Source organism: Chrysochloris asiatica, unplaced genomic scaffold, assembly GCF_000296735.1.
Source record: "Chrysochloris asiatica unplaced genomic scaffold, ChrAsi1.0 scaffold00245, whole genome shotgun sequence".
In the NCBI taxonomy this organism is placed as follows: Eukaryota; Metazoa; Chordata; class Mammalia; order Afrosoricida; family Chrysochloridae; genus Chrysochloris; species Chrysochloris asiatica.
In genome coordinates, this window is record NW_006408763.1 from 1,212,126 (window position 1) to 1,228,546 (window position 16,421).

General features: G+C 50.0%; 1 protein-coding gene across 1 annotated transcript in view; it reads right to left on the reverse strand.

Moving 5' to 3' along the window:
- GPAT2 (glycerol-3-phosphate acyltransferase 2, mitochondrial) overlaps window positions 1-9,548 on the reverse strand; it is a 129,156-nt gene extending 119,608 nt beyond the window's left edge. Inside the window, exons 1-2 of the mRNA XM_006873550.1 lie at window positions 9,543-9,548; window positions 9,338-9,388 (exon numbers count right to left, since the gene is read on the reverse strand). Coding sequence (XP_006873612.1) covers window positions 9,338-9,388; window positions 9,543-9,548 — 57 coding nt within the window. The remainder of the gene's footprint in view (window positions 1-9,337; window positions 9,389-9,542) is intronic.
- Between the last annotated feature and the right edge of the window lie 6,873 nt (window positions 9,549-16,421).

The following is a 16,421-nucleotide window of genomic DNA, read 5'->3' on the forward strand; positions in this document are numbered from 1 at the left end:
TCATTGGCTCTTGTTCATATGGTATCTCTTGAAATGGTTGAACATTAACCATTTCCTTTTGGTACAATGACTCTGTGTATTCCTTCCATCATCCCCTGCATATAGAGGGAAGGAAGGAAGGAAAAATGAAGGAGGGAAGGAGGGCAGTGGAGCCCAACAGGCTGTTGTCAGTAGGAGCCCCTGATCTGATTGTGTCCCGAGAGGACCTCTGTCTTTGACTTTTGTTCGCCAGACTCAGGCATCCTCAGCCACATCAGGCCAGAAACTAGTAGAGTTTGGGACAGCAGGACTGGAGAAGAAGACAGGACACTGGTCCGGGGCCAGTTCTCACTTGAGCTCTGTGTGGTTCTGGTTGTCTCGGCAGCTACTGTTATGGGACCTTAGAGACAGAGAGAGCTAAGGACTCAGAGGCACATCAAGTGTCCAGGGCCCCTAGGAATGAGGCCAAGGCAAAGGCAGGAGTATAGAGGGTAAACTTGGAGTCAAGGAACCTACCCCTAAGAGTCTTGAGGAGTATTCTGTTTTTCAAGTCAGTTCCACATTCAGAGCCTCAGTTCCATCCAAAGCCAACCCTTGTCTGAGAGACGGAAAAGACAAGCTTCATTTTACAAAGGGAATTGCTGCATGTGGACCCTGCTTTGTGCTGAGCTCTGTATAGCTGCTGCTGGTACCCAGGGAGAGACAGAGTGTGTCGGGGTCTGGCCTCGACAGGGAAGTTTGGTTCACGAAGTAGGGAGATCTGGTGGCGAAAGACATAGATAAAGAATGCACACAAAGACGCAACAAGAGAGACAAAGAGACACCCCGAAACTAGAGTGGATGGAAGACTGGCGGGCAGACCCTGGATTACAGGCATCATGGCCCCTGCAGGCAGTAATGCACACAGGGTTCAACCTGCGCCCTTCTTTTATTTCAGGGAGGGATTTTACACAAAGGAAGAAGGGGATTATTAAGACAGGGTACAGAAGTGAAATGTGATTAATCATTCAAAACAGGACACAATGATTTACAGGAACAAATTCTAAAACATACATCGCAAATTGTCTTAATAATCTAACATCCTTAATTTTCCAGAAATTCAAGCAAATTGTTATAAATTACTTTTTAGGTTCAAATCCTAAGGCAGAGACTCGAGGTTTCTCAAGGCTAATTAACATACCTATAGCACTTAATCTTAAAGGTGAAAAGGATTTCAAAAGGTCTGAAGAGCGTCAAGCTGTTTCAGCTACCTGGCTTAGGCTTGCAGGAGGAAGGAGGACCCCTGGGTTAATGGTTTACACCTGGGGGCGATTTGAGGAGGTTCCTTGAACAATACTCCGGAATTTGCCAATCTACTTTGAGTGAATTCCCTGGGCAGATTGTCTCCAGAGCCTCTTTGCTTAATCCCAGCAAACCTTCCTTTGGAACTTTTACAGCCTCGGCTTTAGAAGAGGTTTTTGGTTTTAATATTTGTTCATGGGTATCAAGGGCTCATGTATTAAGTTAATATCAAACATAACTGAATAACTTGATAAAGAACAGTTTTGCCATGCTAGCCAGGTGGCCAGAGTTTGTTCCTCAGAGAGATTTGTTCCTAGGACTCTACGCACTGCCAACACAGTGGAGACATTAAGAGAGGCACATAAGAAACCATTTTCTCAGAAGCTACAATTATTGGAGTTAGAAGCATAGAATGAAGAATAAGACCAAAGAATATTATACATAGGTAGCCTAGCAGTGAGTTCGTAAAAGCCTGTGAACCTGGGATGTCAGGAGGTCACTTCCTTTGGCCCTCAGGGTCCCTGGCTAGCAATTCTGAGTGGAGCCACCATGTTGGATTTTCATCCATGACACAGGGCCTCAACATCTCAGTGATTGCGGTCCCCAATAGGTGCAGTGAGGAAAGTTCTTCAGCAGAGTGTGTCCTTGGGCAGCAGAGCCCAGGCATGAGGACCCCTATGGCTCAGCATAGGCCTCCTAGATCAGTGGCCCTGGAAGGAGGCCCAGCATGGAGATGATTGGGAAGAAAGGGGGAGCAGCATGCAAAAACCTACTGGCAATGTAAAATAGCTTCATTTATGGAGGGTTTACTAAGTGCAAGGTACCTACATCACCTCAGTCCATCTTGACCTTAATTCTTTGAAGTAGGTATTACTGTATCACTTCACAGATGAGAAAACCAAGTCTTATATGACTTGCCCAGAGGTATTCATGTTTCTAAGTCAGGACAGACTAACTGCTCTAACTAAAAAGCCCGTAGTGGTTACGTATAGGGCTGCTAACCTCAAAGTCGTCAGTTCGAAACTACCAGTGGGTCTGTGGGAGAATGATGAGGTGGTCTGCTCCCGTAAAGACTTATAGTCTCTGAAACCCTATGTAGGGTCACTATGAGTCAGAACCGACTCCACGGTACTTAACAACAACAACAACTCTCTGTGTCTTGGCACAAGTTGGTTTCTTGCTCAGATCACAGTACTGTGTGTTGAGCGGCTCTCTTCCAACTCAAGGACCCAGGTTACCATAGAAGAGGAACCTGAGTAGAGGGTGGCACATGGGAGACTTTTATTGGCCAGGTGGCAATAGTATGGGTCTCCTCTGCCCCTTTTCCATTGACGCAACTCATCCCTTAATCAAGGTTGCTTAAAGTGTGGTCTAATGGGTGCTCAGGAAGAAGACCAAGGATGTAGTGGGCAATGGTTGGCTCAACTTGAGCAATCAACCCTGGGTCCATGTCCTTAACCATGTACTGCCACCTCCCACTTCCTGGAGGAGCTGGGCACCTCAAGGGCACGACACATAATAGGGTGGCTCAGATGGAGGGGGCAGGAACAATAGGGAATGAGCCCGGAAGACCGGTAACCAGGATGTGAAGGTCCCAGCACCAGCCCAAGGTGTCTGGACTTTGTCCTGAGAGCAGTAATGATCCACTGACAGGCTTTATGCTGGGAAGAGCTGTGGGCAAGTCTGGGTTCCAGAGAGATAAGGTTGAAGTGGGGGAGGCATAGGGGTGGGGAAACCAGGTCAGGAGGCCATGTGAGCAGCCCAGGGACCCAGGTGACTCAGGGTGGACCTGGTGAGAGCTGAGTCTCGGGACTCATTCCCAGTGCTCATTCCCCTCTGTCCTAGCCCATCACGAATGTCTGGCCACCAAGTCTCAGTCACACTTCGTAGGCTCACTGGACAGGCCATCCAGCCCCACCCCAGAGGGCAGTTGAGGGGAAGACTGCCCTGGCTCTCAGAGGCAGAGACAAGGATGACATGTGGCTGTAATTCTATCGCTTGTGTCTGGGAACCGGCAGGGACAGAGGGACCAATAACCACATTTTGTTCATTCCAGGCGCAGGGTACATCACTCATGCCCAGTGAAGAGTCATTAACCAGGACTGAGTATGCCCTGCAGGAAAACCACCTCCCAGCAGCCTCATTCATGCAGGGCCTTGCAGAGGATGACAGGAGGTTGGCATTGGTGCGACCATTCCTGAGGCTGGGAGGCTGGGGAGCTTAGGAAAACCATGTTCAGGGGCTTGGAGCCCACAACCCAGAGCTTCTTCAAAAAAGAAGCTTGGCACCAGTATGGTGGACAAACAGGGTGGTGGGAAGAAACCAAAGGGGCGGGGGGAGTGAGCTGGCCCAGGCCTAGGCCTTTCACTGGTTAGGAGAAAGACAAGCATTTCCCCCAGTGTTATGGACCACCTCCTTTCCCTGCCTGGTGACAACACTCCCTCCTCCATCCCCTCCACAGCCCCTTCCAGGCTGCCCCCTAGTGCTGGCCATTGGGCAGGACTGTTCTCAGGCTTGACTTTGTTAACTCACCTCATCTTCACTAAGCACCTGTGGGTACTATGATCTCTCCCAGGCCAGATAGAGGCTGCCCAAACATGAACTCACAATTGTGTCTCACATGAATTACTACCTCCTGCTTCTGCTCTACCTTGCTGTCCTCAGCCCTCTGTCTTTCCCTCCCACTCAGAGGTGTGGCTACAGAAAATAGCGCCCATGCCCATAGCAATTAGCTTTAACTTGCTGAATGATCTCTTCCAGCTGGTGGTGGAAATGGGAATGGTGAATTGAGACTGCTTATTTGTGTCACCTCCCCCCACCTCCTGCGTTTAAGTGGTACCCAGGACACGTGCCATACCCTGAGGCAGACTACCCAATAAGCAAGGTAAGCACAGGCTTACAGGTACTTACTAATCTGAAATGAACAGTTCACATGGTTCTCATCTTTGATGTGGTGGAAAATATGACATGCTCACTATAAATTATAGTAAGTAAGCACCAGTAAACCCATGCTTTCTTTCTTATTGGGTAATCTGACAATCTGACACTGGCCTTACCTCCCACACTCTGGAGAGGAGAGCTCGGGCTCTCTGGGTACTATGTGCTAGGTTTGGTGCCTTGGTAGGTACAGCACAGTCTAGGGATAGACTACTCCTCAGGTCTGGAGATGGGGAACCCAGCTGATAAGAGGCCTTCATACTCCACCCCAGGGGCCAAAGGAAAGGGAAAGCGGGTGTAAACCAGTACACTGACTCTCATGGAGTTGAAGACATTCTTTCTCTTTCAATCTGGACTCTCTTCACCTCCATCTCTCTCAACTTCTTTCTCACTTTCTCTTTCTCAGCATCTCTCTATCTCTCAATCTTCTGTCCTCTCATAATCTCTTTCTCAATTGCTCTCTCTCTGTCTTACTCTTTCTCACACACACACCCTCACTGGCATCCTAGGATTGATGGGAAACAGTCACCTGACTTCTCTGGGCAGAAGTAGCCAGAGAGAGGGTCCCAAAGGGAAGCAGGGAAAGCTGGCAGCTGAAAGACTGCCAAAAGAGGCCTGCAAATCGGGTCTGCGGTGGTGGTAGGGAGGGCCTTGAGAAGAGAACAGGACAGAGGTGTGTATAGGGGCTAAAGGGAGGTCCCAGGTGAAGAGACCACCATCTTAGTTTAGGGCCTTTACTCACCTGCTAGCATCCTTAAACCTATGCCTAAATGAAAATCACTGATATTCTAAAAGCTTCCAAAGGGATGTGGGCATCCAATGCTGTGGCTTCACTGCCTGTCAAGAGCCACTTTGTCCATATTTGGGCTATCCCAACCTATCTCTCTGCCAAGCCACATGCTAGGGGGCAGCATGGGAGGGTTGGGGGGACAGGCGGCAAGCCTTTGGAGTCAGAGACCTGGATGAGTATTTTGACTCTCTAATTTATGAACTGTGTGCCCTTGGTCAAGTCACTTCATCTCTCTGAGCTTCAGTTTCCACATGCATAAATGAGCTAATATAGTCTATCTTGAAGCATTGTTGTGAGGATACCATGTCGAACATTGTGTATCTTAAAGTCAACTTGTAGCAAACGGAACTCATTGTCTTGGTGTCTACACCAGGTGCCCTACTTACCTTCCTCATCTCTGACCTGAGAATGATGAGCATCCCCAAATGCTGAGGCTAAAAGCCATGAGATCATCTTTTACTTTGTCTTTTGGCAGAAATCCTATCCAATGGTCACCAAGTTCTGGTCAGCCTCTTACCCAGATTTGCCTTCGTCCTCTGTACTCAGGCCAATGTCAAGACCAGAGTCTGTGCAGGACAAGGGCCCACCTTATGTGAGTTATTGGGGGTGGGATGCAGAGAGAGGTCCCTGTCCTAAGACAGTTGCCAAGCAAATGTAGGAGGCAGACTTGTCCAACCTTCACATGAGAGGAGAGAAGCAAACATTAGTGCCAACCAAGAAGGGCAGGGAAGGCTGTGGGGAGAAGCTGGCATTTTGATGGGATCTGAGAAGAGATGGGAGCATTTAAATCAGTGAAACAAGTGAGGATGAGTATTCCAGGCTGTTGTTGTTAGTGTTAAGTGCCGTTGAGTTGGTTCTGATTCATAGCGACCCTGTATCGGGTTTCCGAGGCTGTAAATCTTTGCAGGAGCAGAAAGTCTCATCTTTCTTCTGTGGAGCATCTGGTGGGCTTGTATCATTGAACTTGTGGTTCACAGTCCAGCGTTTACCCTAAAAAGTCACTGCGCTCTCAGCATTTCAGGTTGTTGTTGTTGTTAAGTGCCATCTAGTCGATTCCAACCCATAGTGACCCTGCATAGGGTTTCCAAGGTGCAGCTGGTGAGCTTGAACTGCTGATCTTGCAGTTTCAACTGACTTTGCAATCCAGCGCCTTAAACCCCAGCACCACACCAGGACTCCGTGTTTCAGATTAGGGAACAGCATTTTGAATGCCTATTAGGTGCAGACCCCTTATGCCCAGCAACTAGAATGGAAGACTGCTCTCATAGAGTTTATGAATTCAAATACTACACGTACTATGCGGAGAATAAATAGGGTCTGGAGGAACTGAATGATAGGGGAAGCCCTCCTTAGAGGGAAAACAATTCCAGAAGATCTTAATGATAAAAAGGAGCCATGTGGAACTGATGGGAAGAGCATTCCAGGCAAGGGGAACAGAAAGTGCAAGGGCCTTACGAAAGAACAAGCTTTGTTTCTTCAGGAACCAAGAATTCATTTCTGAAGAAAGACTCATACCCAGAATACATTTTAAAAGAAAAACACACACACAAAAAAACCCCAAAAGCTATCATTCAAATAGAAAAAGACAAGCCAAAATTTTTAATGGGCAACAGACTCAAACAGGCACTTCACGAAACAGGGTATCAAAAGGATACAAAAAATTTTGCTTAACTAGTAAAAAAAAAAAAGGTCGTCCTGGAGCAATATGCCCTTTTTAAATCTATATGGAATCAAATTCAAAATAGCACCTCACAAGATGAGATAGGAACCCTATGGGGCAGTAAGTTTACATTCAAAGACATCTCGGAGTGAACTTGAACCTCCAACCTTTCAGTTAGCATCCATGTAATGGACTCCATACACTGGTGTTGTTGTTAAGTGCTGGTTAAGTCAGTTCTGACCCATAGCAACCCTCTCTAAGGTTTCTGAGGAGCAGCTGGTGGATATGAACCGCCGACCTTGTGGTCCAAAGTGACCTTGGGATCCAGCACATTACCCTATGTATGTTGTTGTGGTTGTGTGCTGTGGAGTCGGTCCCAACTCATAGCGACCCTGTACAGGGTTTCCAAGGCTGTAAATCTTAACGGAAGCAGAATGCCTCATCTTTCTCCCGCGGAACAGCTGGTAGTTTCGAACTGCTGACCTTACGGCTCGCAGCCCGATTCGTAACCACTACTCTACCGTGTATGTAAACAAGAGGTCTGAAGCCATGCACCTCCCTGCCTGATCTGAAAGATCTTTTACCCAGGTCCCTCTGAGTGCAGGGTGGGCAGGGGCCTGTGAGAAGCACAGACAGTGGAGATATGCTAAAACTGGTGTATCCAGCCAGCACCCATCTATCCCTGCACCCTAGACCTGGCTGGTCAGGGCTGAACCCCAGGAGTGGACTCAGTCTGAGCCTTAGACAAGAAGGGGTCTTGGGGAGCACTTCCTCCTCCACTCTCTGAGACCAGGCCCTGAGATGGGAAGGCCTCATCTCACAGCACACGGCAGCAGAGCAGGGCAGAAGCCAAGTCCCTAGCTGTCCAGTCCAGGGATTGCTCCCAGCATGGAGCTGCTCTCCTCATACTGGTGCTCTGCTGAGAGGTGATGGTGTGTCTTGTGAGAGGACATTCTCACACAGGGATACAGGAGGGTGAGCGGAAGCATTTGGAATCCAGAGTTTCCCAGCCATCCTCATCAGGGTGAAGGGGCCATGGGGATGAAGTACCACAATGGCGACAGTAAGTCAGCTGCTCAGCACAGAGCCTGGCTCCTTATAGGACACAATAAAGGAGGTGTGGGACCCAGTACTTGTGAGCTGTAATGTGTCCAAAGAAGTTGGGGGTCAGTGGGGACCACACTCAGTCACCCAGGATCTAGTGGGTTCTAGCTCAAGTTGAGAAAGGCCTGGGGAACTCGGAAAGTGAGCCGCTTGCCTCAGAGGGAGCAGTAGAAAGACAGAAAGGAATAAGATGTCAACCCATGAGTCCTGCTTAGTACCCACATCTGCAGTTCTAGAGCCACGGGGGCTCACTTTTGAGGTCCCCTTCACCATCAGGCCCTCCCATGTGGGATTGACAGGAGGGTGAGAGCTACACTCAGCTCTAGGACCCTGTCAACGCCAAGAGCCTCCAAAAAGCCAGCTAAGGCCATTGATTGAGGGAGAAGAGAGGGCAAGAAGAAGGTTGAGGATCCTGGAGCCTGATGCCCTCCCTCCCTCGATGTCTCTCCCCTAGCCTGGAAGAGGCTTCTGTCGATGAGTCTCAGCTGTTAAAAATAACCCGCCTCTCCATCATCCTGACAGCCGCACTCCGGGACAATGTGTTCCAAGGCCTGAGTTGCTCTCTAGGGACTGGAGCAAGGGGGCAAGAAGGGCTGTGGATGTTCCTGGCTGACCCAGAGCCAGGGGAGTGTGCCCAGGGGCAGGGCCCACAGGCCTGCAACTCAATTCAAGCTTCCAGGCCACAGTCAGCCCTCCTGTTCCCCAAGTCTAGTGACAGGCACCCCATAGGATGGTCCTGGGGTATTGTGCTACCCCCAGAGCCCCACGAGGCACTATAGGATCTGTGTAGGCCCCTCCTGGTGGCCTGGAACTCACTGCCACACTTGTATGGAACTCAGCACTCAGAAAAGGGCCCTGAGCTCCCTTTTGCCACATGGCTTCTTCCCTCTAACTCCCCAGAACACCTCTGACTAGAATCAGAGAAGGCTTTACAGAGGATTGTTTTTAGTGTTAAAATGCCATGGGGTCAGACCCAGCTCATAGCGACCCTGTGTAGGGTTTCCGAGGAGCAGCTGGTGGGTTTGAACTGCTGACCTGTGGTTCATAGTCCAGTGCTGATCCTACAATGCCACACCAAGAGTCCTTTCAGAGGATAGGGAGAAGAAAGAAGGACTCTTGAGTGGTTGTGAAGTCCATGTCCTTGTTGCTCAGATGTAGTCCCCACTATACTGTGGCTCCCTCCCCGCAGAAGAAAGGGGTCACACAGGGCTAAGAACCCAGACTCTGGAGGCATAAAGACCTAGGTTCAAATCCAGATTCAACCCTGTCTAAGGTATAATGTTGAAAAAGGTACTGAAACCTCCCTATGCCATAGTTCCCACATTGTCTCACATTGGGACACCCTAAAAGTCCCAACACCATACACTCACTGTGAAGGTTAAATGAGTTCTACATGTCATTAAATGCATTAAAGCCTGGAAGCACTCAATCAATTATTGTTATTATTAAGGCATCAGAGGTAAGAACATTGGAGTAGAGTTTCAAATCCTGCCTCCTCTAATGACCAGGTAGGTAGCCATGAACAAGTTGCTTGCCCCCTCTGATCCTTAATCTCTTGCCCTGTAGAATGAAATGATGCTACTGACCTCCTCACGCTGTTTCAAGGCTGCTCGTAGGGCCCTTAGGATGGTGCTGAGCTGTAGCCCCAGAGAGGAACAGGCTGAAGTCAGGACATGGGGGTAAAGACAGCTCCTGTCACCCCAGGTCAGAGAGCCCCCCCAGCACTTCTTGAGACCACTGTAGAGCAGACCCAGACACATCCCCCATCCTGAGCTGCATGTCCCCACTCACCTTCATGCTGTCCCACTGTGCCCACAGGTGAGGGGGAAGGAGGGAGAGACAGAGACCTAGAGAACCCAATGGAGAAGAAGGTCAGGATCTGGGATTGGGGAGGAGGGAAGGAGTGGCAGAGGGAGATAAAAGGGAGAAGGAAGGAGAGATTTGGGTGGGGGGATCCAGGGGGAAGTGAAAGAGACCCATAGACACTAGTGAGGCTGAGAAAACAAAAAACAAAGGAGATTTTCTGGAAATGTAGAAAACAGGAATGACCACTCTAAAAGACCAAATGGGAGAGGAAAGAGAAGGGGGTTGCAGCTGGGGAGTCCCAAGGGTGCTGTGGGGGACAGTGATGGAGCTGGGAAGCTGGAGACAACCAAACTCCCCTGCAAACAGGGCTTTTACCTAAGGATGGGTAATATGTTGTCATGACAACAGAGTAGCATTTAGGGTAATTACTGGTGAATAACAAAGAGAAGCGGTGGCAGCCTAGGCTGGTGCAGCAGCCCAGGGAGGGGCATCTTGAAGGCAGCTCCAAGCCCCCATCAGTCCCAGTCCCATCCCAGCCACTTCCCTCAGCCTAGCCCAGGGCTTCTCCAGACAAAGACCCTGCCAGGGCAGCCTTTCTAAACCACACCCACAGGCTCTCCACACAGTTGTGTTGTAGAAACTCCCTAGACCTGTCTCCCCTCTCCATCCGGCCTGGCCTTGACAGCAAACACAGTACTGTGTGGACCACACCATGGGAGGGAAGCAGGAGACGGCTCCTTTAGCTGGGAGAACACAAGGGTCAAAGAAGTGGAGTCATTTAGTTGACAGGTCTAGAAGTGGGCTATCCCTGAAAACTGCTTCCTCAGAGAACACTTATGGGTGAGAAAGCAGGATTCGGAAACAGATGTTCTACACATCTGGTCCTCTACAGACATATTCCATTTCATCTCTGGAGGTACATACTACTATTTCTATTTTAAAGACAAGAAAACAGGCTTGGAGAAGAAAAGTAGCATGTCCAAGGGTCCCCATCTGGTCAGCAACAGATGCTGGATGGACTCCCTTGTGACAAGCGGCCATCTGCCTTGGGATTATTCCAGGCCTGAGACAGGGTAAGGTGGCATTGCAACTTATTGGGTAAATCCCACTGCCAGTATTTAGGAAATTGGGGAGCTTTTATGCAGACTAACTGCAAGGACTGGTCTTGTGCGTCTGGGGGCTTGGAGGTCCTAATAGGCCAAGACTTCTATCCAGTTCTCTGGAGCTTGGGGAAGCCCCCCAGAAACCTGAGTAGCCCCCAGTCTTGATGCCTGTGTTATCACAGCTGTCCTTCTGCTCTGTTCTCTGGGCCCTTGGCCTCACATCCCCAGATCTTCCCGGACATCCAGGACATCCACAGCAGAGCCACCAGGCCAAAGAGATGATGGGCATTCCAGCTGTGGGGGAGCAGAGGAGGGCAGGGGAGGGAGTGGCCTGGAGGGAGGGAAGTCTGGAAGTGCATGCTTGGCTTGGGGCAGGAGAGCCTGTTTGTTAGTAGACCCCCCACTTCTCTGGAAGGAAGAGACTCTGAAACTTTCCCATGCCTCAGGTCCCATGCCCAGAGTCCAGGTGACAAGACTGTCTCTAAGCACCACTCTCCACCCTCCAGGTCCAAACCCTCACCCCCATCATGGGGAGGAGAAAGGTAAGAGACTTGGGGGCTTCTAGAGGCTCTGAACTGCCCACCACCAGAGCTGTTGAGAGGGAAGGGTGTGTGTGTGTGTGTGTGCGCGCGCGCGTGTGCATGTGCGTGTGTGTGTGTGTGTGTGTGTGTGTGTGTGTGTGTGTGTGTTAGGGGAATGAAAAGGCAGCTGGTAAGGTAGGACAGAGGATTTGAGTCTGTTGAGTCTGTTGAATTAATTTCACTCTAAGAATTTGGCCTTTGTCTTTGTTTCCTGAGAGATGATCTCTAAAACCTGGGATTGCAATGACTTTGATGAGGCCTCCAGACCACACCTAATTTAACTGTCTATGGGGTATTGTTGTTGTTAAGTGCCCTCACATCGATTCCAACCCATAACAACCTTGTATAGGGTTTCCGAGGAGCAGCTGGAGAGCTTGAACCGCCAACTTTGCAGTTCAAACAGCTTTGCAGTCTGGTGCATTAACCCTTAGCGCCACACCAGGACTCCATCTATGGGGTGAGGTACTCTTAATGAAGCTGGCCAGGCCAGAAAGACTACAGAGTGATTACCAGCCCAATCACCGGGGAAAAAAATGCTGATTCAATCTGTTATGACTATGTAATGAGGCCCCATTAAAAAGCCATGGCCAGAGGTTTCCTGGTTGGACATAGGCATTGATACATTGATGCACATGGAAGCGTACAGCATCCATAGTTAGGACATAGAAGTTTGTGTTGAGAGCTCCGCCGGACTTTGTCCTATGTGTCTCTTCATTTGTGTCTTTTGTGCTATAATAAAACTGTAGTCATCCGTACAAGTATAGCATTTTCCATGAGTTCTGTGAGTCATTCTACCAAATTATCAAACCCAGAAGAGTAGGGGAAGTCAGCAGGTCAGAAGTGAGAATGTCATGGGGACTCCAAGCTTGTGGCTGGTATCTGAAGTCTTGGGCAGATGCGCCAGTATGGGGGAATGTGCCCTTTAATCTGACCTCACTCTGGGTGGTTCCGGTCAGAGAAGGAAGTGTTGCAGGTGCAGTTGGCATCAGGACAGAAGTGGATCAGAATTAGTAAGATATGGATTAATCAACACATTTGGTATCAAAGAAGTGGGATTTGTTTTTTTCCAGCAGAGCTCTGCTTGAGAATCGTCAACAGATGTGATGAAACAAAAAAGAGAAAGAGAGAGAAAAGGAGGAATCAAAAAAAAGAGAACAAAGTGGGGCTGGTGGTCCTGCAGGGTAGTCTCTCGTGAGAATGTCTCCTCCCACCAAGCCCCCTCTTGGATTCAGACCTGCCCTCAAGAAGCTAACTGCACTGGAACTCTGCCCAGACTGACCATGCTCAGGGGATGCAGATCAACAGCAGTGGGTATTCAGAGATGCAAGGATGTCCTCCAACGTCCTACACTGAGGCTCAAAGGCAGCCAGGTGCACTGTGACCTCTAGGGCTGTCTGAGGCTCTTCTGAGTGAGGACTTCAAAGGAGGCTGCATCCCAGCCAGGCCTTGTGCACAGAGTAAGTTACAGAGCCTAGCTAGAGCATGGGGTGAAGAGGGTGAGGCCCCACCCAGGCCAGAGATCAGGACAAGAAGCACTGTGTCCACAACACCCCAATATGTACCAGTCAGAATGAGCGGCTCGGCCCCACCACATTTACACCTCAACACTGCTCAAGCCAGCTGTTCCTCACTACTAGGGTGCAACGCCATCCTCAACTAACCCAATGACCTCTGTATCTAAAAGCCTGGTAGGTGGGCCAAAGCAGGTGTCATGTAATCTATGATGGCTTGTGGAGAGGTGGGGGTCAGCCTACCCAGCATCTCCCACCCACACCCAAAAGTCATAGCATAACTGCAGACTGACAATTCCCCACAGACTATCCACCCCCCTTGCCCCCTCTTGCAAAGGCGAAGTAGGTGATTGAGCTGAAACCACATACAGAGAGCGGCACCCTGGGTGTCCAGACCCGGGCTCTGGTGGCTCCACGCTTCACCAGTTGTGTCACCTGAGACCCTAAACCACTGGGATCCCGTTCCTGAGTCTGCAGAATGGGAGAACTAGAAATGAAGTCTGATGCACCAGGCTCTTCTCTCCCTCCCTCCAAAGGGGTCTTTGAAACCTACTCCCTTTCTTCTTCACCCATAGAGGTCTTGTCTCCTCCTTTCCATTAACAGGGATTCACAGGAGCACATGGGAAGTAGAGTGGTGATCAGGTGGTGAGGGGCCTGGGAAGATCTGAAGGTCCAAAGAGATCTGCTGCCCCTCACCCAGACCCAGGGGCCTAAGAGACTGAAGGCCAGAGAGAAGAAAATAAACAAGTTTGTTGGACGTCTTCAGCCATGACAGTCTTCTCCTCCTTCTCCCTTCCTCCTCCCCTGCCCCCTGCCCCCTCCATTCTCCTGCTTTTACTCCTCGACCTTTGAGGCTGACCCCTGACACTCAACACTCTTCCTCACTTCCTGGAGACAAGGGACCCTGGCATCCCAACATATTTTTAGGCAGCAGCCTCCAGAGCAGGGCTGGAAGCCCAAGCCATTGGCCCCATGCCACACCCCTCCCTGTCCTCTGTCCCTGAGGGACAGTCTGGGCCAGAAGGCACCTCAGAACGTGAGAGAGCCCACACCAGAGCAATCGCCTGGACAGCATGCCCCACCCCCACCAGGGTCTCTTCTGCCTGAGGCAGGGCCTGTCCACACCAGCTATCAGTTGTCTGCAAAGCACTGCCTCCTCGAAGGCCCTTCCTCCCTGCTTTCTTCTGCCACCAAAGTCCAGCCTTTCCTTCTGCAGAGCCCTGGGAGCCACCCCCTTCCCCTAGTATCACTGTACCCATCCCTCACCACACTGTGCTCCTGTAACTTTGGACCTGAAGGCCTTTCTCTTGCCTGCTAGACCCCTTGACCCCTGGATTCAGGGTGGGGTGGGCTCTCTCTCATGGTCCCTCAAGCCTGGCACAGAGCTCAGCACACCACAGAAGCAGGGCAGGAAGTCCAGACAGGTGTCAACAAGGGTCCTTCAAACTGCATGTCCTGAATTTGGTGCCCATTCTGTGACTGGAGCCAAGATGGGTGTGACAAGGGGGTCGTCTCTGGGGACAACCTCTGCGTAACTCCATGGTCCCCAGCAATTCCACTTAGGCCTCAGATTTGCACACTCCATCAACAAAACCAATGTTTTCACTGCATGGGGACTTGTAGCCCCCCTTCCCTCCCCAAAAGATGGCTCAGTGACCATTTGGCATCTGGTGCTGTTAAAGCTATTTCTTGAGGCTCTAGCCTGCCACACCACGCCCCCCACCCCACCCCTAGCTCTTGAATATTCTCCCACCACACCAGCTCCTCTCCAGAATATCTTCTTACCAATACAGTTTTCTCCACCTAACCACCTGTCCAGGGATACAGGGCCACTGGCTGGCCAGTACAGCCCTTAGGCTTTTGTTGTTTTCCACACTGTCAATATCATGGTGGATTAGACATTGGCCTGCTAACAGAGAGGTCAGCAGTTCTAACCCACAAGACGCTCCTGGGGAAAAAGATGAGGTTTTCCTTAATGATTTTGTTGTTGTTATTAAGTGCCGTCAAGTTGGTTGTGACCCATACCAACCCTGCATAGGGTTTCTGAGGAGCAGCTGGTGAGCTTGAACTGCCAACTTTGCGGTGCAAATGACTTTGCAGCACAGTGCATTAATCCACATCCTCAGAAATTCTGTGGAAAGTTCTACTGTGTTCTATAGGGTCTCTGTGAGTCAGAATGAACTCCACGACAGTGGACTTGGTTTGGGATGTTGGTGGGCACTCTACAGGTCTCCGTGAGGCAGTGGTTAAAGTCTTCAGATGCTAACTGAAAGTTGGACGGTTCAAAACCTTGTCTCTGGCTCTGTGGGAGGAAGATGGATGTAACAGTCTCTTTTCATAAAGATTCCTGTCTTGGAAATCCATTGACTCAATGGCAGTGGAGTGGGTCAAAATCCTGGGACACAGAGAGCTTCTGTTCTCATAGCGACAAAGACAGGAGCAAGATAGACAAGTGAAGGATGTGTTATAGGGTAGTAAGCATGAAGGAGAAAAATGCCAGTAGGGAAAGCTGATTAGAAGTATTTGAGAGGGGGCCAGGAAAGGCCATACGAGTATGTCATGACACATGTTGAGGGTGACCCCCAGGGTCAGGGTGCAAATCAAAGGCTCAAGCACTATTACTGTGGAACGCTGTACAGATGGAAGAAGTTGGAGCTCAAATTCCACTCGAGGAACACAAGGACTAACACTGCCTGCCCCCAAATCAGCACAAAGCACATCTGAGCAGCTCAGCTGTGTAGACTGGGACAACTCTCAAACCAGCCTTGCCATGATACGTTATGCATTTGTAAGAGAATAAGACCTTTCCCATCATTATGGCCCAAGGAAAGGCCAGTCAGCCTGAAGAACTCCCAGTGTCCCAGTCCTTCAGACTGCCTGCCCCCAGACTTTCCAGGTATGGTTCTCTCAGGCCTTACTGGGCATTGACATTTGACCTCTGGGTACCTTAGGGAGAGCCCCCTTTATTGTCCCCAGCCCCCATGTCTCCTTCCAAGTCAAGATGAGCAGTCCTCCTCCAACCTAGGCTCCACCCACTGATGGCCAGACTAGGATTCTCCACAGAACTGAGAGGCCCGTGGGTTTCATCGTTCACTCCAGGCACTGTCTGGAACCTCGCTTGGCTCACAGAGAAAATTCTGGCACCCACTAAGGGTGTCTGTCAATAAGTATGGCAGCAAATGGGTGGCATACTTGATACATTTGCCTGAGAGCCTTTTCTTCCCAGCTGCACACTGGCCAGTAGCTGACAGAGCTCTGAGAGAGCCCATGGAAATGAGGGACGGAGGTAAGGTGGGTAAAGCAGATTCTGTATGGAGGACAGGCCATCTTCAAGGACAGAGTTCACTCTGCCTTCCATCAGATTTCTGAGCAGTGAATCAGGGACACTGGGAGGAGCAAGGAGGTCTGCCAGCTCACCCTGATGAGGACCTGTGTTCCCGAGGAGTAATAATAATGGTTCTTCCGTTAGTTGTTGCCAATCCTCATACTCTAGGAGGACATTTTATATACAAACTCTACCTGTCAACACACCTCTCCTATTTTCAAGACACTGAGACTCGAGAGTTAACACTTTTCCAGGGGCCACACAGCCAGGAGACTGATGGGGCCAGCTTTAATTATTTCATGTTATCACCAGGATGAATCCCAACCATACTCTCTCTCTGTTG